This window comes from Manihot esculenta, chromosome 1 (assembly GCF_001659605.2).
Source record: "Manihot esculenta cultivar AM560-2 chromosome 1, M.esculenta_v8, whole genome shotgun sequence".
In the NCBI taxonomy this organism is placed as follows: domain Eukaryota; kingdom Viridiplantae; phylum Streptophyta; class Magnoliopsida; order Malpighiales; family Euphorbiaceae; genus Manihot; species Manihot esculenta.
In genome coordinates, this window is record NC_035161.2 from 31537443 (window position 1) to 31560330 (window position 22888).

A 22888-nucleotide genomic window follows, 5' to 3' on the forward strand; every position below is an offset into this window, starting at 1 on the left:
CATTTGTATGTGTGTTCTTCGTGAAAATGGTGTTTGTGGGTTTTTTTCATGATTATATTATGAAATTAGAAAGTTTTAATGAAAGAAAAAAAAGAAAGATAAAACAACAAAAATGTGTTTATGAATATAGAGGGGGCCCGCAAATGAATACTCACCCAGGCCCATTAATTAATACGAATTAGTTTCCGCCATTGGGCCCCAATCCCTTTTTCTATCTATATTAATTTATTTATAGGAAATTACTAATATTAGTTTAATCTTCAATAAAAATTAGACTTTAAATAACAAATTTAATTACAAAGAAGTTGAGTTTAGGCAATCGATTTCAAAAGAAAATAATTATTTAAAATAAATTTTAATTTTAATTTAGTTAATTAAGTAAATCATTTAAAATAATTAAAATGAAAATATTTATTTAGGCAAACATTTCATTTTTTTTCAATAAACCTATAAAAATTAAGTTTATAAAAATAACAGCTTAAAAGGTTTTTTTTTTTAAAAAAAGAAAAAAGAAGCCAAATGGCACAGATGTCTCCAGGCAGGTTACTACCCACGAACGTCGAATGTCGTGAGCGATGGACAGCGGTTATTACCACGGACGACAGTGCAACAACATACCAGAAAAACTGACCATTTTCATATAAATTTATCATAATTGATTCCTTCATCTCATCCTACAACTTCCCTTCTTGCTTTCTACTTCCCTTCCATATTTAAATTTTAATTCATTGGCTCCTCTTCTTCTCTGTGTTTCGCTCTGTTGAGTTGAAAAGTTTTCGTTTTTCTCCAAATGGGCCTCTGGGATTCCTTTCTTAACTGGCTCCGGAGGTAATTGCTTCTCTCTTTCTCTCTTCTTTTGTGCTGTTTCTGCTTTTAGTTTTTGTGGGTGAAGAATTATTTGTTGGTTTTTTGGATAATCTTTCATCCAGGCTACTGAAATAGTTGTGGAAAAAAAAGGATTGAGCTTTTATTTGTTTTATTTGCACCGAAATACGAAGAACTCAACCGATTAATTGAGTATGATTTAGTTTAGTTGGTGAGTTATTCGATTACAATTTACTCCTGTTCAGTTTTGGTTTGCTGGTATTTCGATTCAAGCAAACTGTACTGTAAAATTCAAGTGTGGGAAGAAAAGTTACAGAAATTTATAGGATGTGGAGTTTTTTGTAATTGTTTTGGTAGGTGGTGAATTTGTACTGTTTTCTCTGTCAAATCAATTTCCTGCCAACTGAAATTCATTATGGAAGAGTTTTCAATTGCAGAATGTTGCCAATGAATTTCAGAGACAGAGACATCTATCAAGTGAAATATGTGTATAAAAGGTTTTCACAAAGAAAGGCATTTTTAGCGGATAAGCAAGTTATTTTGTATGATGATATTACGACTGCTAGGATTGTTATATAGATTCATGAGAAGAATATGATATAAAAATTTTAGTGCGATTATGTGGGAATCAAATACAATTGTGAATGTTGATATGGATAGTTAGTGCATATGCAGGGGAAAAAGATTTGAAGGAAAAAAAATAAAAAAGGAAAATTGAGAAGGGGAAAAAGAAGAGCCAATTTTTTTTGAAAGAAATACTTCTCTTCATTATCTTTTAACACGTATTTTTCCAGAAACTTTAGGGCATATGCCATATGGACAGCAACCTGATAGTATGAAATCTGGGAATGCTATGTGCATTGGCCATGATTCAATTCAAGTTAGATGCATTATGTGGGGCAACTTATGTTGCCAAGTCAAACTTAGTTGCAGTTCAACATATATTATCTCCTAGCACAGAGGAAGTGCTGTAACAAGAAAGTTTGATCCTTGTGGTTCTGTGGAGGGGGTAGCAGCCTTGATTCATTTTCAATTTTGACAGTGTTCTTTCTTAGATCTTCCCTTCAAGGATGTTTTGCTTATGGTTTCTGTTAGCTTGATCTGCAGTTTTACTATGATAAATTGAGTTATATCATGAATCCTTTGGCTGAGAGAAGAGGCTTTACTGAAGTATGTATCTTTTGAATTTCTGAATAATTTAGAGGAGCATAGTTTCCATTAGTGAAAGAAATATATTTAAGAAGACATGAAGCATGATTTTATCACAAGGAGCAACATGAGGTTCCTAAACATCTAGCAGAAGAAGCAGAACTGCAAGGAGACACATCTAAGCCACATGTTGAACTGCCAAAAGAGCAGTCTGCTAAGTGAAGAAGAGAGCTTTTTGAATCATCTATGAAAAGAGTTCTGAATAGAGAACGGAGAAGAAAAGGCTGAAGTCATGTTTGAGTAGTGAACAAGAAGCAAAGGGATTTCAGTTGTGAAGAAACCTGCTTGTTTCTAATATTTTCATTCCAACATACCTCAAAAACCTGAGGTCATCTCCAATGGAGGGAGATTATAAATGCTAACTATGCAATTTTAATTTTGTACTTCAGCATTTCTGTGATATGGAATCTGTGCATGATGTTTAGCAGAAGAAGGCTTAATTGGATTAGGAATTAATTACAAATTTCCCATTGGGAAATCTTCTTATATAGGGTATTTTGTGCTAATTAGGGAGCTACTTTTTTGTAGATATTAAATTAATCTGCTGGTTAGTGGATGCAATTGGAGCCTATATGTGCTTTCCCCTACTCTATTATCTAAGCCCAGTTGTTACAATTGAGCATTATTGTTTTTTTTTCTCCTTCCCTATTGATCCTCTTTCTCCTTATATTTCTTTATTCTCATCTTGCCCCTAATCTTTCCATCTCTAATAAATCTCTCTCTGCCCTTCTGCTGTATCATTCATCTCTTACATCTTCAACTTCTCTTCTACTAGTTCCATTCCCTTTTTTCTCTTTCTATATTTTGGTTCTTTATCAGATATCTTGTTATGGAAATATTCTATAGTCCACCAACTACAAATATGGATGGAGTTCCATTGTGCGCAAATTCAATAATTTAGGAGTTCCATTGTCAAATCATAAGTTCTGGAACTGTGTTGTGAATGAACAAGCTATGTGTACATATTTCTATTTGACTTGTAGAGCGAATGGACTTTAGCTGTTTGGAATAATGTACCTTTTCTTCGTCCAGGGATTTTTCATGAAAGTAATGCTCAGTTCTGGTGCGGAATAAAATGTTTACTGGTTTTCCTTTTCATCTCATATCATGAGGTGTCCGTTATTGTGTTTACTTGGGGCATATTTTGGTTTCTTGAATCTTTCCAGATTTGGCACATAAACAATGAAAGGAAAATGGGGGAGGACAGTGAATAACATTATATATTTTGTATTCTTTATTGTTATTAGCGGCTTGGTAGTTTAAAATAAAGTTGGAATCAGTTTGAATGAAATCATGGAATGTTATCAGTGTAACAGCGACATACATTCTGGACATTGAGACAGTAACTGTGTTATTTTTGAACTATTAGCCTGCAAAACCTTCATTTATTTTTTCTTCGCCATAAAACACAGATAAGATATGTTCAAATTTGTGCAACTTCCTCTTATTTTTAAGGTTCTTAGCGGTTCATCAGTAGTTTGTATGATGATAATTTCAGTAATTTCATTCTGTAGACTCTCTATGCTTATTTAACTGTTGTCTGTATATCAGTTTATTCTTTAAACAGGAAATGGAGCTATCCCTTGTAGGCCTTCAGAATGCAGGAAAGACATCTTTTGTTAATGCTGTTGCTGTGAGTGAATGTTATAGCATGTACCTTCTTTTTTTTTTTTTTTTGGGTTTTTATGAACGGCTCTCTCTTGACTTCTTTCATTTCATCTTTTCCAGACAGGAGGGTACAATGAGGACATGATTCCCACTGTAGGTATCTTTTCCATGAACAAATTCTGAATTATGCATTGTATGATATTTACAAGATATTATAAGGGCTTTTGTATACAATGGAACCAGGTTGGATTTAACATGAGGAAAGTTACAAAAGGCAATGTGACAATAAAGCTCTGGGATCTCGGAGGGCAGCGGAGGTTCCGAAGCATGTGGGAGCGTTACTGTCGTGGTGTCTCTGCAATTCTGTAATACCTTCCACTACTTGTGCCAATTTAATGCTATACAACTTCCCCAAATTCAGTTATTTAGTTAAATGCTTTGTTTTTCAAGGAGAATCATTTTTCCAGTATACATGAATGACAGAACTGACTTTGGACATTGACATCATATATTCTCTCTAATTATTCTGCAAACAATTCTACTCCTGATTTCAGCCTCCATTTTTTTATTGTTGTTACAACCTTCTCCCTTTTTGAACTTAAATATGCAATCCTCTGTCATCTCTTAACTGAGGTGAAGGTGGTGTTTAAAATTAAGACAGTCTGGGTTTGGCTTTTAATTCCTGGGAATATAAGTTGCACTCTTGTTTTGGTTATGAGAAGTCTACTTATTGCTTAATATAGTTGTTCATGTGTAAATGCAGAAGCCCCCCTTTTCTCTTCCTTGTCTTTTCTCCTAGTTTGATTCATTTAAATTTATTAAATTCCAAGGAGACCTAGAAGGAAAATATAATAAAAATTGAAAAGGGGGTTGGGGGAGGGGGAGGGAGAGGGGGAGGAGTAGCATCTTCATGTCTTAATTCCTTGTAATCAGAAATAAATTCACTTGTGAAGTAGCATAAAAGCATTCCAATATACATATATATATTTATATTACAGAAGACACCCTTTTTTTGGCCGAATATAGAAGACTCCTTATCCTTTTGGTAACTGAAATGAGGGGGAGAAATTCCCTCTGATCCACATTATTATCAGATGTTTTTACCCCTCGTTTGGAATCAAAGACTTCCTGAGAAATTTTTTCTATTAATTTTGTTCTTTGTAATGGAAGAATACATTACATTTTCTTAACTTACAATATTTTCATTTTTAAAGAAATGAAATCATCTATGATTTTGCAAGAATTCATTTGAATTCTTTTTTTCACGGAAGGAATTGTGCCAAACAAAAGGCTTGTTTTCCAATTCCTTTCGTGGTTTGAGATTAATAGTGGACAATCATTGATGTTTGCATTTATCCTTGTCTCTCAAATGGACTCATTAACTACTTATTGTGTCTCTTCAATTGATACAAACACAGATATGTAGTTGATGCTGCTGATAGAGATAGTATTCCTGCGGCTCGAAATGAGTTGCATGAACTCTTGGTAAAGCCTGCCTTAAGTGAAATCCCTTTGCTTGTTCTTGGCAACAAAATCGACAAGCCTGAAGCTCTTTCAAAGCAAGCTTTGGTGGATCAGCTGTGAGTTTGAAAATGTTTAAGAGAAAACCGTTTCATTAATCCTAATTATATCAGTAGATAATAAATAATAAAAGCATCCTCATCTACTTTTGGTTTCAGAGCACTTGAATCAATTAAAGATAGAGAAGTGTGCTGCTATATGATTTCTTGCAAGGAATCTGCAAACATAGATGTTGTCATTGACTGGCTTATCAAGCACTCGAAAAAGGCTAAATGATCGTTGGTTTAATCGGTTATCCTGATTAGTCTTCCTTCCTAAATCTGATGTAGGTGAAGATCCTCAAGCTTGGGGAAGAATTGCTGATATTGTTGTATTTGGTTGTGTTTCAAGCATTTTGTACAGTTTTGCACTATTGAAGCAAGGTGTTCATGCTTTGCTTTACTTGATTCTTTTGTTCTGTTGTTTCTGACTTGAGAGGGTAAACATGTTTGTTCTATCAATTTGCCTTTATTTCATAATATTGAGCATTGATTCAAGTTTTAGTGAATAACGATGTATGATGATTAGAAACCTAATTTCTCTAAATCAATTCAATTGATTTCTTTTTTATTTTTATTTTTTTTTTCGAAATGAATCATGTAAACCAAATGATTTGACCAAGGCTTTGGCTGAACCTTGGAATTATGGTTCTCTTGTTGTAAGGGAGCATTTGCTATGTGTGTTGTTTAGGGTTTGGTCTGCCACTGATTGTTGATCTTAACCTTGAATATTGAATGGTGCCCCATGGACAACCTGCTAGCTCTAAAACATGATTAGACAAAATGACTCATAGATAGTAATAGCATTTTGAACATTAGCCCAATTATTTAAAAATAATGATGAAAACTAAAAGCAATTATTATACAATTTAAGATAAATTATACTGTGGTGTTATTGGGATTAAGTGCTTTTTCAAAAAAAAAAAAAAAAAAAATCTGTTGCTATTTATTTGCTATTGTCGCCATTAACAAATTTAGAATAATTTATAGGTATTTTGTCTTCCACCACATGTCTCTTTTCTTCTTTTTATTTATTTATTAATTTAAATATTTGCAAATTGCAATCAAATCATTGCAAAAGTATAATTGGTAAATAGAATGTTTTATAACATGCTTCCATGGCTGAAGTGCAAGTGCAACATTCTGTGCATAGCCAATATGTGTCTTGTTATTTTAGTTTTGAATTTCTTTTTTTTTTTTTTTGGGAAAAATAAGAAACAAAGTCATAAGATAATGAAGAAAATTGAAGACACTGTGAAACATGAATGACATCTTACCTACCATGTGTGAATTCTGTTATAGATGATATCTTAATGGCTTTGTCTTGGCATCTGATCTTGAGGGAGATATTTTGTCCAAATCCTAAGCTCCTGCTCATGAAATCAACTAAACAACTGAGTTTCATTGTTGAAGAAGCAAACTTCCTAAACCATTTTCAATAAACACACACAAAAAGAGTGGAGTGTATTCCTTGTAAAGCAACTTAGGTTTCAACTAACCAATGCTCTATCTCAACCAAAATCCTACATAATCACTGCCATTTATTTAGTTATATTTTCTCCATTTCGGAGCTAATATTTTCTCAAATAAATCCAATGCAACTAATAACTGAGGTTATTTACCATCCGTTTATTTTATAAAAAATATATTATGTTATTTTTAAAATTTTTAAAAAATCTTAGTAAAGGAAAAATAATATAATATTCTCATTAATATCTATATAAAAAATGATTTGACATGGATATTAATATTAATATTATTATCTTTATTGATTTTTTACTGTTTTAGAATGAATATAAAAATGCTATAATTATGTATAAAAGTCAAGATTTTAAATTGAAATTAAAACCAAAATTGAGATTGAAATAGAACCGAAATTAAAATCAAAATTGAATTATATTTAAATTGCTTATAACTAAAAAAAGGCTGATATTGGTCCTGAATTTGATACCCAAAACTTAAAGAACTGAAAGCATGGTTCAGGTATCAGTTCACAATCGTACTGGAACTTTAAAACCTCTAGTATTAGCTAAAAAAAAAGTGATAACATGGTGGAAATAGAAGCTAATATTTTGAAATGTGCAGAAGATCAAGTGCATGAAAAAATGTAAAAGAAACATGCTTCATTGAATTTCAATAGTAGAAGAGAAGAAGACCAAATAATAAGTTTTCAAAGGTTGCTTTTTTAGGTAGACCAAATAATTCAAGAAAATTGGAAATTCCTGAAATGTAAATAAATGCTTTAGCATTCTAATTGTTCACAACAACTTCATTTAACTAAAATGGATGTTTATACTCTACCTGTCTTGATAGATAACAATGAGAAAGGAACAATGAAGTCACTGTCCAATTCATACCATGAATAGACCTCTAACAGATAATCAAATTGACCTAGCACCTGCCTCTCATATCACACCTCCCACTACACCCAAGTTAGAGATTTTCCAACACAGTAATAAAAGCCTGATAACAGACCTTGCAAATTCAAAGAATCAATACTGTTTCATGAGCAAAAGGCTGAGAAATAAAAGCAGAGAGGTTAAATAATTAGTGGATCATGTATGATGATGTGACCAACTTCAACAACTTGATAGTTATTCACATTTCACACCAAGTAAAAATAAAATGTCGGGATCCTTCCCTCACATATAATGTGAAAGGTAAAGTTACAACTGAAAACTAAATCTCTGCTGTAAAAGGAAAAAAGGATATAAAAGATGAAGAACATTCACAGTTGGTTCTCAAAGATGAACCCAAGAATAATCAAACGATTGAAACACTAAAGTTCAAATGTATTGTAAATGGGGAGACAATGAAAGATCAAATTATCTTTCTTTAGCCCTTAATGGATTAAGGTGGTGGTGCACCTGAATCGATCGAGTATGTCTGTTGGGAGGACTTCTCATCCTCTATATCTTGATGTGTGTCACCCCCATGTGAGCAAAGCTGCTCAATTTGGTTTCTCACCTCCTCCATTGAAGGACGGTTATCAGGATATTGAGCAGTACAATTGATTGCTAGCTGCAAGAGTTGAACCATATCCTCCTCTACATTCTGATATCGTAGAAGCTCAAGATCAAACACCTCTGAAGTCCACTCATCTTTAACCACAGACTGAACCCATCTTGGAAGGTCTACTCCCTCATCATTCAAGTGCGAATGAGTGGGAGCCCTTCCTGTTAGCAATTCTAAGAGCAGTACACCAAAGCTATAAACATCTGCTTTTTGGGATATTTTGCGAGCATCTGTCACTTCTGGAGCACGATAGCCATCAATACGGTTGGGAGTGGGTGTAGGTCCTGCAAGATTGGCAAGGCCAAAATCGGAGACACGGGCTTCAAAGGAGTTGGTAAGCAGAATATTTGATGATTTAATGTTCCCATGTGAGATTGTAGGGCCCTGAGAATGTAGGTGTGTAATCCCTCTGGCAGCTCCGAGGGCAATTCCAGACCTAGTCTCCCAATTCAATGGAGTCCTACCAGCTGCACTATTTCCTGCAGTGAAAATAAAGTTGCATAAGTAAATCAGCAAAGCAAAAGTTTTTTTTTTAATCCTATGCTTCTTACACACCTTAACAATGTAAAAAATCCAATTAAATCAACCCTTTTTTATCCTGTTTATGCTTTTAAAATACCAATATGTGACTGCAAATTGCAGATCTTCGCTTATCAGACTTGAAAGGAATTACCACTTTCAATTGCTCAATTAAACATCATTTTCTATCTAGACGCACAACGAACTGGGTTCAGGGGTTCTTCATAAATGCAAATAGAGTCTAATATTTTGAAGCCACTCTACTTTCTGGTAGTAAGATCAATCTTTTAGGAATTTATAATTTTCACAAGAAACATGTCCATTCAAGTTAATCACTACCAATGATAAGTGACACATCCTAAAATTCCAAATATATAAACTTTGAGGCTTTTCTCTTGGGGTAAATGAATAGCAACTAAAGAGTCATGATAAACTAGAAGGCTCATCAATAGAACTCAGGCAATAGATAGCACATGACTAGAAAACTCGGGCAACTATGTAAAGTCCTTTTTTATGACATACAATAAGGCAATCATCTATTTCTTTCTCAAAACTACCACATACACCTCTGTTCCAATAACAACAGAATATACAAATTATAGATCAACCACAATAGATACAGTTATCTTAAGGTAAAACTATAGTTGAGTTAGATTCTACAAAACAAAGCATGTCACTGCGCAGTAATGGCAAAGTAATGCGAGTGATTACTCTGATAAAGAACACAATTGTATAGACATGATAAAAATCAAGCCATTAAGATGATCTAAAAGGAAGAACAGCAATCAAAATGTATATATGCAAAGCCATGAATTGCTCACCATGTAAAAGTGCAGACAAGCTTCCCATTGGCATGTAATCATAAACAAGCAGTTTTTCATCCTTGTTATAATAATAAGCCTTCAATGGGACCAAATTCTCATGATTTATCTTCCCAACAGATTCAATCTTTCCTCGAAATTCCTTCTCCGTCACAGTCACATCCTTCAACCTTTTCACGGCTACTGCCACTCCCACCTCTAAGGTGGCCTTATAAGTTGTCCCAAAAGTCCCCTTCCCAAGCACTTCTGCAGAAGCTCTGAGCAAGTCCTCCAAATCAAACACCCTTGATGTGTTCCCAAAGAACACCAAATTTTTAGTCCCACCACCCCTCTTGGATTCACTTTTGGCGACAGCTGCTGCACTTGCAATTCCAGTGCTTGCAGTACCCCTGTCAGCCACTACATTTTCGCGGGCAATTTCAGTTTCGCTTTGCTTTCGCTCCTGGGTATCTTTAGCAACTCCTTGTTTGGTTCTCTTTCTTTTACACAGGAAGATCAAAATCATTAGGATCAACAAAAATCCAATAACACAGCCAATCGCAATCCCAGCAATGGCTCCCCCGGAGAGTTTATCGTTCCCATTTGAAGTACCATTGCAAGGAATCAAAGGTTTCCCACAAAGCGAATTCCCCTCAAAGGCAGTTGCAGGCCGACCAGATAGCCTCTGAGGAACAGCCCCAATTAACTTGTTATAAGAAACATTGAATTGATCAAGAGAAGGGAAATTCAAGTCAGGAATTGAACCATTAAGCTGATTCTCCTCCAGGTACAGAGTTCTCAACCTCGTTAAATTATTAAAACTCGGAGAGATTTCGCCAGAGAAATTATTATGAGCCAAGTCTAGTCTTACCAAATTTTGCAAATTGAACAAGAACCCAGAAATTTCCCCAGAAAAAAAGTTCTCTTGCAAGTAAAGATTACGTAGCGATGCAAGGCTACCTATATCAGCTGGAATTGGACCAGAAAGTGCGTTGAAGCGGAGAGACAAAGTTTGCAGCTGGGTAAGGTTGCCAAGGGCGATAGGAAGCTGGCCGGAAAGGCCCATAGCAGGTAACCGCAACCCAACGACTCTATCCCGCTCACAGAACACCCCAACCCATGAGCAAGGACTGTTAGAAAGATTCCAGAGGAGCGACCGACCACCCACTGCCTTTCGCAGAGCTTCGAGAGCAATCCTATCTGATGCTAGATCTGAGTCCACAAAAGACCAAGAATCGAACAAGAGGATGACAAGTAGAAAAAGAAAGGCTAGTTTCTCAGTCTGTGGTTTCATTTCTGGTCTTGCCACCAAAAATGAAAACCAACCACTAGTACCTCGTTCTTGAAGTTAGAGGTGCGTTCTTTGTTTCTCGGATTTGATAAATCTAAAGAAACGGCTGATTATGCATGTATAAATATACACTACGAGAAGAAACGCCAATGGGTAGTCAAGAAAATGTTGAATTTTTATCGATGGAGCATTGTACAAACTACAGTGTGGTGTTGAATTTGTTTGAGCTGAGAGATTGGTGTGAGAATTGAGATTGCGAAGGGAGGGGGAAAAAAAAAAAAGGCGCTTAAAAGTTAAAAACCCGAGAACGGTGTAGAGAAATCTCAGTTGGCCAGTTCTAGCTTTGTGGACTTTACCGATGAACGGTACGCAGCTTTAGCCTGAACCTGCAGGGAAAATGTTTGTGCAGTCGGTGTTTGATTGGGTCATCAGAAATAGTGTAGGACCCACTTAGCAAATGGGACCACTTGTGGAGGTTTTGGATCTTGCTTTATTCTTTTGTCAGCGTAGTGTAATTTGACTTGATGTCTTTTTTCAGTTGGGTGAATAATTTAAGGATAATAAATTATAGACATCGATGAATAATTTTCTTTGAAATAAATATTTAAATTTTAATATAATAAATTTATTAAAGGTAATGTGCATGATAATTTTTTGAATTTAACATTTATCTTCCATTTATTTTATGAGAAAGGAAGTATGCAGAGAAGAAAATAAAACTCCAATCATAAAAAAAATTTATATATATATTTTATCAACCTCTAATAAACAATATTCGCTCTCCTCTAAATGACTTTTCAGAATTTAGATTAATCGTTTCTGATTGCAATGATACTATGCAGTCTTATAGTAACATTCATATTCGTTGGATATAGCGTTCAAAAAATAGAGCCGTCCATTTATTAACTAGAGAGTCTATTTATTATGATAGATTCAAGATTTAAATTGATATTTTTAATTATCTCTTAAATTATTATTATATAAAATAAATAAAGTTTTTTTTATTAAATAAAATAAAATAAAATAAACAACAATATTATTTACGAATTTTACAGCAACAACAATCATAATCAAAATAGCTGTTTGTAAGAAACGGTTTGAATTATTAGTGCGCAATTAATGGTGGTAATTTGATTAATATCCATACGTTTTTAGATTTTTAAAAGAACCTTTCTCAAGCAACTACTAAACAATAATTTTATATTAAGAGTTTGGTGAAAAATAATTAATAAATAAATAAATAAAATAACACATGGAATGAGTATGGCATTGGAGTTGGACTTGTGTATTCCTACAACAATATTTTAATTTACAGTTTTTGTTTTCGTACAACACCGACTAATAAAAAACCATAAGATGACTATTTTAATTAATTATCGATTTACAGTTTCTCTCAACTTTTTTTTTAATTATTATTAGAAGCGCCTTTGTGCATGCAACGATGTTTCCTTGCATGGCTGTCCTTCGCCAACTTTTCTCTTTATTTATTCATTTAACATGGATTCAGTTTCAACTAAAGTATTAATATTTCACATATTGAAATCATTTTATGTTGCAATTTTTCTGTTAAGAAATGAAAGAAAGAATAAAGCATCTGCTCTCTTCTAACATCCCAGATAGCTAATTAATTAAGGAAAATTTTGAAGAAAGAAAAAAAAAAAAATCAGCTAGCTTTAAATATTGCTCGTGACTGGACAGCTGGGGAGATGGGGAGATGGGGGAGCATCTGATTCGCTTAGTAGTTATTGGCTGTTAAAATGAACAAAAAGCTGTGATTGGTCGGGCACATTACGAATATACAGCGTAAAAGTCTACGATCCAAAATACGTAGCTTTGGGTTACTGTTCTTCATGATTTGACGTGTCAACTGATGGTTGGACGAACATCACTGGCACGGTAGTGCCTTCTTAATTTCTTTGGGACGGCTTTCAATTTTTAAATTCCAACGGATTTATACCTTGCGGGCCCCCTCTTATCCTATCCCTTCGCTAAAATTTAAACTCCTAATAAATTTATTCGAAACATAAAATAAATTGGCTTAAAAACAAAAATTCAAAAATAAATGAATATTGTGATTAGAAAGCATTGGTTAAATATTTATAATAGAACTAAACTAATGGTTATGGAATTACATGTTGGAACGAATAACACATGACGTGATTTCAAAAAAATAATTGAATAAATATTTACCAAGTTATGTTTGAGTTCACAGATTTTTTAAATATTATTTTGTTGAGAGAATAATTTTGTAAAGTATTATTCAAATAATACATTTAAGGCTAAATTTAAAATTTTCAATAAATACGGTTACACTTTTTATTACTCAATTCTTTAAAAAAAATAAATTATTTTTTTAATCAACTAAATTATTTTTTTATATTAAAGAAAAATATTAAGTTCCATTGTAACATCCTCAAACTCATAGATAGAGTAGTATCATCATTAGGTATGAGTTAGGCTACTTCACTACTAGAGTAAGTGACATTAGGAGAGGTGCTAGCTTAACTCTAATCTACTAATAACTGAATTATAGAAAACTCAAATAAAGAAACGGACATATCTAAAAATGAAGTAGACAGTGTGATTAGCGAGTCGGGAACGAGTCACTTTCAGAAGGTGCTTAGAGTTTCTTGACGTATTTGCTTGAGGTGCTTGTTTAAATCCGTCATGCTTGCTTAAGTGAAAAGGAATTCTAAAGGCTAAATGTATAGTTTAGTAGGTCAATTTATGATTATTGAAAGTTTGAAAACTAAATTATAACATTGTAAAGAGTTTAGTAGGTTAAAGTATGAATATGGAAAGTTTAAAGACAAAATTCAGATTAGTCCTTCATGTTTTCCACCTCTTCACATATACCCTCCATGTGTCACCTAATTATGTATGAAACAATGACCAAGCAAAGTAAAAAGGGGTTGTCTTCTTTCTCCACCATACCATTGCCGTACCTCACCCATTGAAAACCAAAGCTTTGTTTTGTCTTTCTTCCACCAAAGCCAAGCCAAATCTCACCCAATCAACTTCTTGCCTTAATTAAAACTCACCCTAAGACCAAGAGCTAAAGGAACAGCCATATATTGAAGGAATTGAAGAAGAGAAGTTTAGGGTTCCATATGCACCAAGCTTGAAAATCAAAGGTGAGCTTAGAAATGTGTAGGAAATAACATCTTCTCATTTCTTCATGTATGAATTTGAATTATACAGTTTTAATTTATAGTTTATTCAATACTTTCCTAAGATATAAATTGACCTAGGTGAAGGAACATCAAAGGGAAAGGAGATAGCTAGATAATAGAAGAGGAAAAGAAAGAGAAATTCAAGAAAAGTTTGGTGTTTGAATGATTTTCTGTTTTCCTTTGATTCTGCAATGAATAAGTGAAATTAGGGGTTGATTTTACTTGCTGGAAATGTTGTTTTGATTGTATAAATATGTTATATGAATGTCAAAATGATGTTTGAAAGATGTAGAGTAAAGAAATTTAACATGAGAGCTAAAAGTGCAAACTTGGCAGAATAGATTGTAACATGGCAGCTTGTGTTAATAACTTTATAACTTATTGTGTATTTATGTAAAGTAGGCCTAAGATATACAAAATAAAAGCTGAGACAAAAATCTAAAACTTTCATGAATTGACCAAATTCTGAATCTGTAGGTATCAACTATGACATGATGTCTAATTTTCATATGTATTACATGTTAACGTGCTAATGGCACAGAGGAAATTCTGCCGAAAATTTTGGTTTACAAATCTCACATTTATGTTAATTACTTGATGAAATTTACATGCATTACCTAAAAACTTAGTATTTACAGATAAAAGAAATTGTGTAGTCTGAATATATCTAAAAAGGCATAGTTTGTGATATTTCTTGCTCTGATAGGGTGAGGGGTGTTACATCCATCACATTTCTAAACATGATAATTAATAAAAAGAAAGTTAATTAAATCAAATACATTCAAAATATTTAAATTTGTAATAAAAGGAAAAGAATTTATGTGATGTTGTTATCCTAAATAGGAGGTAAATCAAATCCGGTTGAAATTTTAAAGAATTTAAAATTGGTTTGTTAAATTGTTTTCAAGATTAAATTTGTTTATTTTAAACTCAAATCGAGTATTAATAAATTAAAAATTAATTCATCTAATAAATAAATTTTCGCAAATCGAATTTAGTTATAATAATTTATGAATAATTTAATTTAATTAAAATATAATAAATTTTAATATAAAAAACTCTTAATCTCAACCATGCAAATGTCTATAAGTTTTAAAAATATAATTAAACTATATAGAATTAAATTTTAAAAAATTTAAATTCGACTCATGAAAATTTATGTAAGGTGTGAATTTAATCCTCTCATGACATTGATTTTAATCAGCTTAATGAGTTTACTTGTGAGCATTCTTATAAACTCAAAAAACGAACTTAATTCATGAATTTCAACGAATTAAATATTAAAAAACTCAAATTTAATTAAACGAAACTAAACACTAATTTTGAGTTCAACTTATTTAAAAATAGAGTCAAGCCAAATTAAATTTTTTAAAAATTTTAAATGAGTTATAAATAATTTAATTCATTTATAACTTTAATTATAAACAAATTAAACAGTTTTTTATTTAAAAAAGTACAGCGAATTAAAAATATGGAGTTTAAATTTCTTTAATTAATTATAATAAATTTATCTTTTGTTAATGGGAAATATTAAAGTGTGAATGTTATCTTTATTGTACATATAAATTATTACTTGATCTATTAAATTTTATAATTTAAAAAAAATCATAAAGAGTGATATTAATTAATTCAATGGGCAATGGGTAGCTGAGGAAGCTTGAGAAGTTGATGCATTCTTGTTGAATTCATCACATGGAAATGGACATGCCTAGCTGTTGCTATTTGGGACTAAGTTATGAGGAAACTTGAAAGAAACCTTGGGAGATGTGAATTTGTGTTGTCTGGCTCAGTCAACAGCCTAAAAGAAACTTGTCTATGAGCTAACCCAATACAATTAATGAAACAAGGATAATCTTAAAGAGGAAGACACGATATGGAGGAAATTTTCCCACAAACAAGTGTGAACTCTCCACCTACCAGCTTTTCAATTCAATCAATGGTGTCTATACTCTACACATCAATTTATATATTGAAGCCTTTGTGAATTTACACTTGCACTTCATTTATAAAAATATAATATTTAATTTAAAGTTGAATAATTTCTAGATGTGAAAACAAAATTTGATTAAAAATTTAGAATTTGAAGTTTAAACTTTTAATTATGAAAAGTTTAATAATCATTAAAATAATTGATATTGTTCAAGTTCAAAATACTATCAAAATGTAATTTGAATTCGCCTGTTGAGAATCAGATTAATGGAGCAGAACTAGTTAGCTTTAGGCTTGGCTATTTCAGTTGGGCTCTATTCGTCCAAAACTTGGACTACTCGGCTCATTTCAGTTGGGCTTGATTTAGGCCTCATTTTCCATGCTCAAGGACTCATTTTAGTTCAGAGATATTATCCAATTCCATAAATTTTATGGACACTAAGAGTTTAGATACTATAAAATTTGAGAAATTTTACAAATTTATAATAGTCCTCATGGCCTTTGGGTAATGTCTATGACAGGGCAAATTTTATCAGCAAATTTGCAGAGGAACAAAAGTTTCAGAAAGCCAACATTATTTTCTGCTAACTTCAGTGCAAATGAAGCATCAGATTTCCATTTCAAAGTTTGCTACTGATGTTAATATTTCTCACTTTAGATGGTTTTGGACTTGCATCCTTTGGCACAACAATGGTGAGCACACCATTCTCTACCTGAGCCTTAATTTGATCCACCTTTGCATTTTCTGGCAATCCAATTTCTCGAGAAAAGCTTTTCTTTCCTGTCCCTCTCTCTGCAACATGCCAAATTGCGTCATTTCCATGGTCATCCTCTTTACCAACCTCTGCTCTTATGTGCAAAATATTTCCTTCTTCAACTTGAACCTTTATTTCCTCTTTGTTATACCCTGTTCACCAAAATAGAATTTGCTTCAACATTTCATCTCAGCAGAACCAAATCCCATCAAATTTCAACTCTTAAATGCCAGGACTACGGTTGACAAACAAAACCCATCAACAAATGGATCAATGAATCAAATCAAGTAAACAATTCAAACACTCACTCCTTGTTTGGCATGATTCTTTCGAAAAGAAGGAAAAAAAAAAGCATTATCATCTTGCAGACAGAGAGAGAGAAGCGATACCAGGAACATTGAATTTGAGGATATGAGCAGAGGAGGTTTCAATCCAGTCCATGAGAGGTCGTGATCCAGAGTATTCGCGGAACAACTAAGGGCTCCAGAAGAGTCGCCTAAAAGGGTGACCGAATCCGAAGATACCATCAGCCATTGCTACTTGCAGAATCCACAGCACAGAGCGAGCTCCTTTCAATGGGAGATGGGTTTGGTTTTTCTTAAATTTATAGAGGGAGAGAGTCCAGAAGCTTCTCTGGGCTTTATCCTATTTCCTGCCATTATTTGATAATGCAAATACCATGTGTTTCTTTCTGGACCTCTTTAGAAACTACAAATTATGAACAACCAGCCAACGGAAACTTGTAGTAAGTTTCGGCTTATCTATTAATATTAATAAGGGAAAATTACTTTATAGTCCCTGAGGTTTAACGTAATTAACACTTCTGTCCCTCTATTTTGGCGACCCAACACTTAAGTCCCTCACTTTCTCTTCCGTCCAAATTCGTAGTCCTTCCGTCCATTTAAACCGTTTGGTCAAAGAGTCAAATGTGAGATATGATAATTTTTTCCAAAAATGCCCTTCTCTTCTCCATGTGAAATCCCATGTGAATCTTCTTTGCCTGAATTTGAACTTGGGTCGCTCGGAAGAAACTTAGAGCAAACAATTCCCCAGAACGTGGGTCGACTTTTGGATGAGCAATCATTGAACTCTTGAGTTGGCCATTGAAATTGTATCGTCCAACAGTTTTGAGGTCTCTAGAGGGAAGAACACGAACATGGTAAGGCAGATCATCTTCAGACATGGCGAGAAGACGACCATCAAAGTAAACCAATTCAGCGTTAGCAACACCAGTCCCATGGCTAGAATCAACGATACCAAAAAGCCCACGAGCACAAAAAAGCAACAGCCTAGCTATCCCAGAGTGTCCATGGAGTTCACCGATGGCCTTTGGGAAAACTGAGTGTCCCAATTCTCGCTCTTGAACCAGCCTGTTTGTCTCCGTGAACCGGCAAGAATAGCTGACGGAACCTTTCTCAAACCGAACAGCATGGACCATCCCATCACCATCAAAGAAATGGTGACCAGCTACCGGTTCGTGAAGTGGGTTTGCGCCGTTTCTAACATAAACACCTCGAATAGTATCTGGGATTGTACCAGTAACGGGCAAATTACGTACAACGGGTCGCTCCGACACGGGAGCGAAGTTGCCGGCGATTTGGACTGCTAGGTCAGCAGTTTTGGGAAGAGGGAATCGACGTTCATGTGAAACTAAAGCACTTTCCACAGAATCCAAGGCCATAGCTGCAGCTTTTTGCAAAAAATTCCATTGGTTTTGCATTGGGGCTAATGATTTATCAACAGAAGGAACAGTAGTGACAATTTTCTTTGGAATTGTTGTAGAAATAGAAGGAGAGGGAGGATAAGAAGTGGCTGTGGAGGAGTGTTTAGGAAAATGGATAATGGAAGGAGTCTGAAGAGAGGAAGAGATGTTGGGTTTTCTGCTAGGCCTGTCAAGAGAAACAGAAGAGCTCATGCTTGTAGCTGCAGCTGGCGAAAGTGAAGAAGAAGAAACCATGGCGATAAAACCAGAGGAATGCGCAAATTTGGGGTGCGTGGGAGCGTAGACGGAGAAGGATTAGACAAAGGATTTAGAGAGTGAAAGAGTGATCTGAGGGAAGAGAGAAGAAAGAAGAAAGGAAGAAGAAGAAGAAGGAAGAAGAAGAAGTTGCAGAAAGAAGAAGAAGAAAGAAGAAAGAAGAAAGAAGAAGAAGAAGAGGGTTAATTTTGTCAATTCACGTGTCCCAAACGGCTATTTTGGACGGAAGGACTACGAATTTGGACGGAAGGACTACGAATTTGGACGGAAGAGAAAGTGAGGGACTTAAGTGTTGGGTCGCCAAAATAGAGGAACAGAAGTGTTAATTACATTAAATCTCAGGGACTATAAAGTAATTTTCCCTAATAATAATAATAATTCAAATTATTTTTATTATTAATTTTAAGATATTTATAATAATTCAAATCATTTTTAAAAAATTGATTTCACTAATAATTTTATAAAAATTAATTTAAATTATTTTATCCGAAAACAACCTAAATGAAATTTGTTTTAGAAAAAACAAATTAAAATATGAAATATGGGGCTATATGGGTTTGGACGCCCAAAACTAAAAACAAAAACCCAGCCCTGCATATATGCCGTGCGTGCCGGTGTTGCGAGTATTTACAACTCCTAGGGTTTTTCATTTTCGGCCCTTTGGTCTTTGGCCGCTTTCTATCCGCCGTTTGTATTTATCTGATCTACAGCGATACTGATTTGCTAATCCTTCCTTCTCTCTCAGGTATTCGATTCGAGGTTTTTCTTAAATTAATCTTCTAATATCGGTGCCTTTTTTATTAAGCACCCGTTGAAAGTGTAGGATTTGTTCTTTCAACCAGTGGTATGGTATATGGATGCAAAATCAAGTGATTGAATTCATTTCTGCAGCTCTCTGCCACTTTTTTCTTTTGATTATTCTTGGGTTTTGAGTCATGATTGTTCTCTTTGCTGCTAGATGATGATTGTGATATTGCGCAAGGGCTTTGAGTTCCATGTAATGGAAATATGAAATAATTCCTATTATCAATTCATTCTGATGGCAGCAGTCGATTAGAATCGTTTGACTTGTTCAATTTTTTTTTCAATTGAATGACTGCAAAGAAAAAAAATTGCATTTTTGAAATAAAATGTCCTGTCATGTATGGAAGTGGGAAAAATGTAAAAGCAAAATATGATCAACCTAAATAAAACCTAACCCTTAATTACACTTTCATGCTCCCTTCATATTTTTTTTTCAATATTTCTTTTGCCAGCATTTTCATTATATATATGTATTTGATGTACTTTGTGGTGGTTTTCCGTTTGAAGCTTTCACTTATCAATTGGAATGCCAGGTGATGTTTGGGAAATTGCGAAAGGGCTTTGAGCCTTGTAGTGTATCTACTGTAAGTGGGCTGTGAAATAATCTACGTTGATTATGACCCATCTGATGGCACTCTGTAATATACTTTGTTATCCCCTTTGATAGAAGTTTTGTCTTGTGCGTGCAATTGTTGAAAGTGCATTACTTGATTTGTTCCCTGAAATGGTGGGTAGCTAAACCTTAGTCATGTGACAAAATTAATTGCTATCTTTTTTTAGCTATGAACTCCTCTCCTGTTATGTTTAATATTCTTGGGCGATGGTTGTCGGTGTTGCTAGATAGCAGATAATGCTGAATAATGATGGTGATATGCTGAATTACATCTTAGCATCCCTTGATGGCGGCTTTTGGTTGGTATTTGCACAATATTTCTTTCATTTCCGCTCCATATATGCCTCTATGTAGTGTTCTTAGTTATTGGTATAAGTATAAATTTGATTCAGTGTTAGTAAAATGAAGATCTGATATATTCACCCTTCCAATAAAATCTGCTTGTTTGTAAAACGGTAAGACCTATAGCTATAGGAATGATTTTTTTTTTTTTTTTTTAAATATCATGCAAGAGTACTTTTGGCATCTTTCCGAGAATGAAAAGTATTTGCAAGAGCAGTTTCATTCTGCTGCTCGTCTGTGTTGGATTTTCTTCTTTTTTAATGACCGAAGCGGATCAAATCTGCCAAAAAAGAAAAAATTTTATTTGCGTTAACGATATATTTATATGCTGCTTTTCTTCAATATATATACAGTAGCGGATGCCAAAAGGAGCCCTTATTACTGGACTACCATACAATAATTTCTTCTACAATGCGACGTGTTGCATTCCCTTTTTTTAAAAAAGTTTTCTTTTTTATTTTATCACATGGGTTTGCTATTTCTTAAATTTACTTTTTCTTGAGTTTTCTTTCAGGGGATAGAGGTTATCGGTTCTTTTGTCTACTGCGATTAAAAAATTGCATTTTGCTTTTACAAATGTCCGAACAGTTCAAGTTTCTAGTTTCTGAATGTCTAAATAAGTTATGTATGATGAAGTTTTATTTTGACAAAAAAGTCTTCTTTTGTTCTCCTTCTCCTTCACTGCCCATTTTTCTTGCTCGTTTCTTCCCGAGTTGTGGCCCAAGCTCTATTTATTCTTAACACAACTTACATAATTATAGTAGTCCAAATCATGAATGCTATTCTCAAATGTCAAAATTGTTTGTGGTGCGTTTCTCTGTCTCTAACATCTCACCATCTGAATGGTACATCGTTTATGCAACTTCCAGCATTAGAGTTGCCATGAATTGAAAGCTTCATGGACATTAAATCTTCCGTTTGCCTCAAAATTTGATATGAGATCCAAACTCTTTTTGTTGGTAGCTTACATGTTTACTCAACTGTATCTAAGTAATGTAATCCAACTGAGTCTTCACTATCGTCACCTTTTCTCGAAATGTTGTCCGAGTCTTTATCTTTCCCATGATCAATGTCGTCCAGACAAGGGAACTGTTGAGCAATAGAACGTAATTCGTTGATGTCAGCATTTAGCCTCTTGTTGGGCCTTTCTGTTGGCAGGAGAACTAATTTATCATCCATGTTCTCCTTTTTCTATGTTTTTTAGATCGTTTATTTGGCATCTAAAGTCATAGGTTCATTGTTTTTCGTCTCTTAGATAATTTGTTTATTTCTAGATGATCTAAATCTTGCTAATTGCAGTTTACTTGTATTTGGGTATGATAAAGGAAAAGTTTCTTGGTCGTTTGCAGAATGGAAAATTTTGCTCTTGTGCACAAAATGATAGGAAAAATTCCATAATGTTCCTATCTTGTGATAGTTTACGATCCATTTCCAAACTTTTGTAGCTTTTCTTTTTATAATTAACTTTCCTTTCCAAACTTTGTTAGCGTGTTGGGTGATCTTGAATGCTTCAATTTCTCTCAAGAGAGAGTTTTCTCGATGATTCCTTTTCCCTTTGGGCTCTAGGCTTTTGTTCTACCGCGTAGTTGACCTTTTCTACCTCTTCGGGCAATGTAAGGCCTTTCTTTTCCAATCCGAGCGCGAGTTTTCATCTCTACTTTCAAGTTGGATTGTAAATAGCTATGTTGTGCAGTTTTGGTAGGCAGTAAAGCTTTATGGAAAGGGATCTGGTGGCTGCTACTTGTTCTTCTTGGTTGTGTTGTGGTTTGCAGGGTTTGGAAGATGGAAAACGTTGAGGGGATGCCTAATCATTTGTTGCTTCACCCAGTTTTTTTCTTGTTTTTTTTTTTTCTAGATGCACGTCTTGATGGTGGAGGTCCATGATGGACTGGGCCTTTACTGATGAAAATCGAGCAAGCAGGTCTTATTAGCCTGTTGGGTTTGCTCTGATAATGAGCCTGATATCTCTTGCTTGTGTGGTCTTTTTTGCCATCTGGTTCCAAATCGTCTGCTCGGCGCCCAGAGCTATGGATTTTCCATGTTGGTGCTTTGTTTTCCGGATTGCCCACCTATGGCCACTGCCTCCATTTAATGTTGCTTGGGTTTCTAAGTAGAAATTTTCTTGTTTGATGACTTTGGAACAGAGAAAGGGCGAAGGTAGCTCATGATACACTTGGGCCTTGGCAGATGTTTTATCTCAGAACCAAGGGGAGGGTTTGATATTGAATGACTAAGAGGCATTTCTCGTGAAATCTGTAAATTACAAAAAACCATGAGTTGATTCAACTGTAGATAAATCTACTGGAGAAAATGTAGAATTGCTTTATCATAAAAATTGTTCGCTGAAGACCAAATGTTATATGTGCCGGGTTGCATTTTCAATGAATTTAATTCTAATAACGGTACGTGGACGCTGATGCGGATTTAACTTGCTGTGATGGATAAATTCTGAGGTATGGATAGGTTTG

General features: G+C 34.1%; 4 protein-coding genes across 4 annotated transcripts; 1 reads left to right on the top strand and 3 right to left on the bottom strand.

Moving 5' to 3' along the window:
- The first annotated feature begins 497 nt into the window (after positions 1–497).
- LOC110599853 (ADP-ribosylation factor-like protein 8c) lies at positions 498–5699 on the top strand. The gene is made up of 6 exons (XM_021736445.2): positions 498–828; positions 3586–3667; positions 3763–3795; positions 3886–4007; positions 5061–5222; positions 5322–5699. Exons 1-6 carry the CDS (start codon positions 791–793, stop codon positions 5437–5439), a joined length of 555 nt encoding a protein of 184 aa, XP_021592137.1. The 5' UTR covers positions 498–790; the 3' UTR covers positions 5440–5699.
- Positions 5700–7771: 2072 nt separating this feature from the next.
- LOC110599840 (probable inactive receptor kinase At1g48480) lies at positions 7772–11227 on the bottom strand. Its single transcript, XM_021736426.2, has 2 exons — positions 9557–11227; positions 7772–8695 (listed from the first exon to the last, which is right to left on the bottom strand). Exons 1-2 carry the CDS (start codon positions 10827–10829, stop codon positions 8052–8054), a joined length of 1917 nt encoding a protein of 638 aa, XP_021592118.1. The 5' UTR covers positions 10830–11227; the 3' UTR covers positions 7772–8051.
- Positions 11228–16346: 5119 nt separating this feature from the next.
- Positions 16347–17351, bottom strand: LOC110621929 (15.7 kDa heat shock protein, peroxisomal). Its single transcript, XM_021766234.2, is given in 2 exon segments — positions 16347–16835; positions 17073–17351. Coding segments are annotated over 2 exon segments (432 nt in total). The 5' UTR covers positions 17218–17351; the 3' UTR covers positions 16347–16548.
- Positions 17329–18704, bottom strand: LOC122724448 (9-cis-epoxycarotenoid dioxygenase NCED3, chloroplastic-like). The gene is made up of 2 exons (XM_043959416.1): positions 17642–18704; positions 17329–17391 (listed from the first exon to the last, which is right to left on the bottom strand). Exons 1-2 carry the CDS (start codon positions 18638–18640, stop codon positions 17329–17331), a joined length of 1062 nt encoding a protein of 353 aa, XP_043815351.1. The 5' UTR covers positions 18641–18704.
- Between the last annotated feature and the right edge of the window lie 4184 nt (positions 18705–22888).

What these genes read in the sequence shown, in the direction of transcription:
- LOC110599853 (XM_021736445.2), top strand. Translation starts at nt 791, where the DNA reads ATGGGCCTCTGGGATTCCTTTCTTAACTGGCTCCGGAG. An exon ending in CTTTTGTTAATGCTGTTGCT is followed by an intron (nt 3,668 to 3,762) that starts GTGAGTGAATGT and finishes CATCTTTTCCAG; the next exon opens with ACAGGAGGGTACAATGAGGA. An exon ending in ATGAGGACATGATTCCCACT is followed by an intron (nt 3,796 to 3,885) that starts GTAGGTATCTTT and finishes CAATGGAACCAG; the next exon opens with GTTGGATTTAACATGAGGAA.
- LOC110599840 (XM_021736426.2), bottom strand. Translation starts at nt 10,829, where the DNA reads ATGAAACCACAGACTGAGAAACTAGCCTTTCTTTTTCTACTTGTCATC. An exon ending in CTTGTCTGCACTTTTACATG is followed by an intron (nt 8,696 to 9,556) that starts GTGAGCAATTCA and finishes TTTTCACTGCAG; the next exon opens with GAAATAGTGCAGCTGGTAGG.
- LOC122724448 (XM_043959416.1), bottom strand. Translation starts at nt 18,640, where the DNA reads ATGGTTTCTTCTTCTTCACTTTCGCCAGCTGCAGCTACAAGCATGAGC. An exon ending in TTCACATGGAGAAGAGAAGG is followed by an intron (nt 17,392 to 17,641) that starts GCATTTTTGGAA and finishes CATAATTTGTAG; the next exon opens with TTTCTAAAGAGGTCCAGAAA.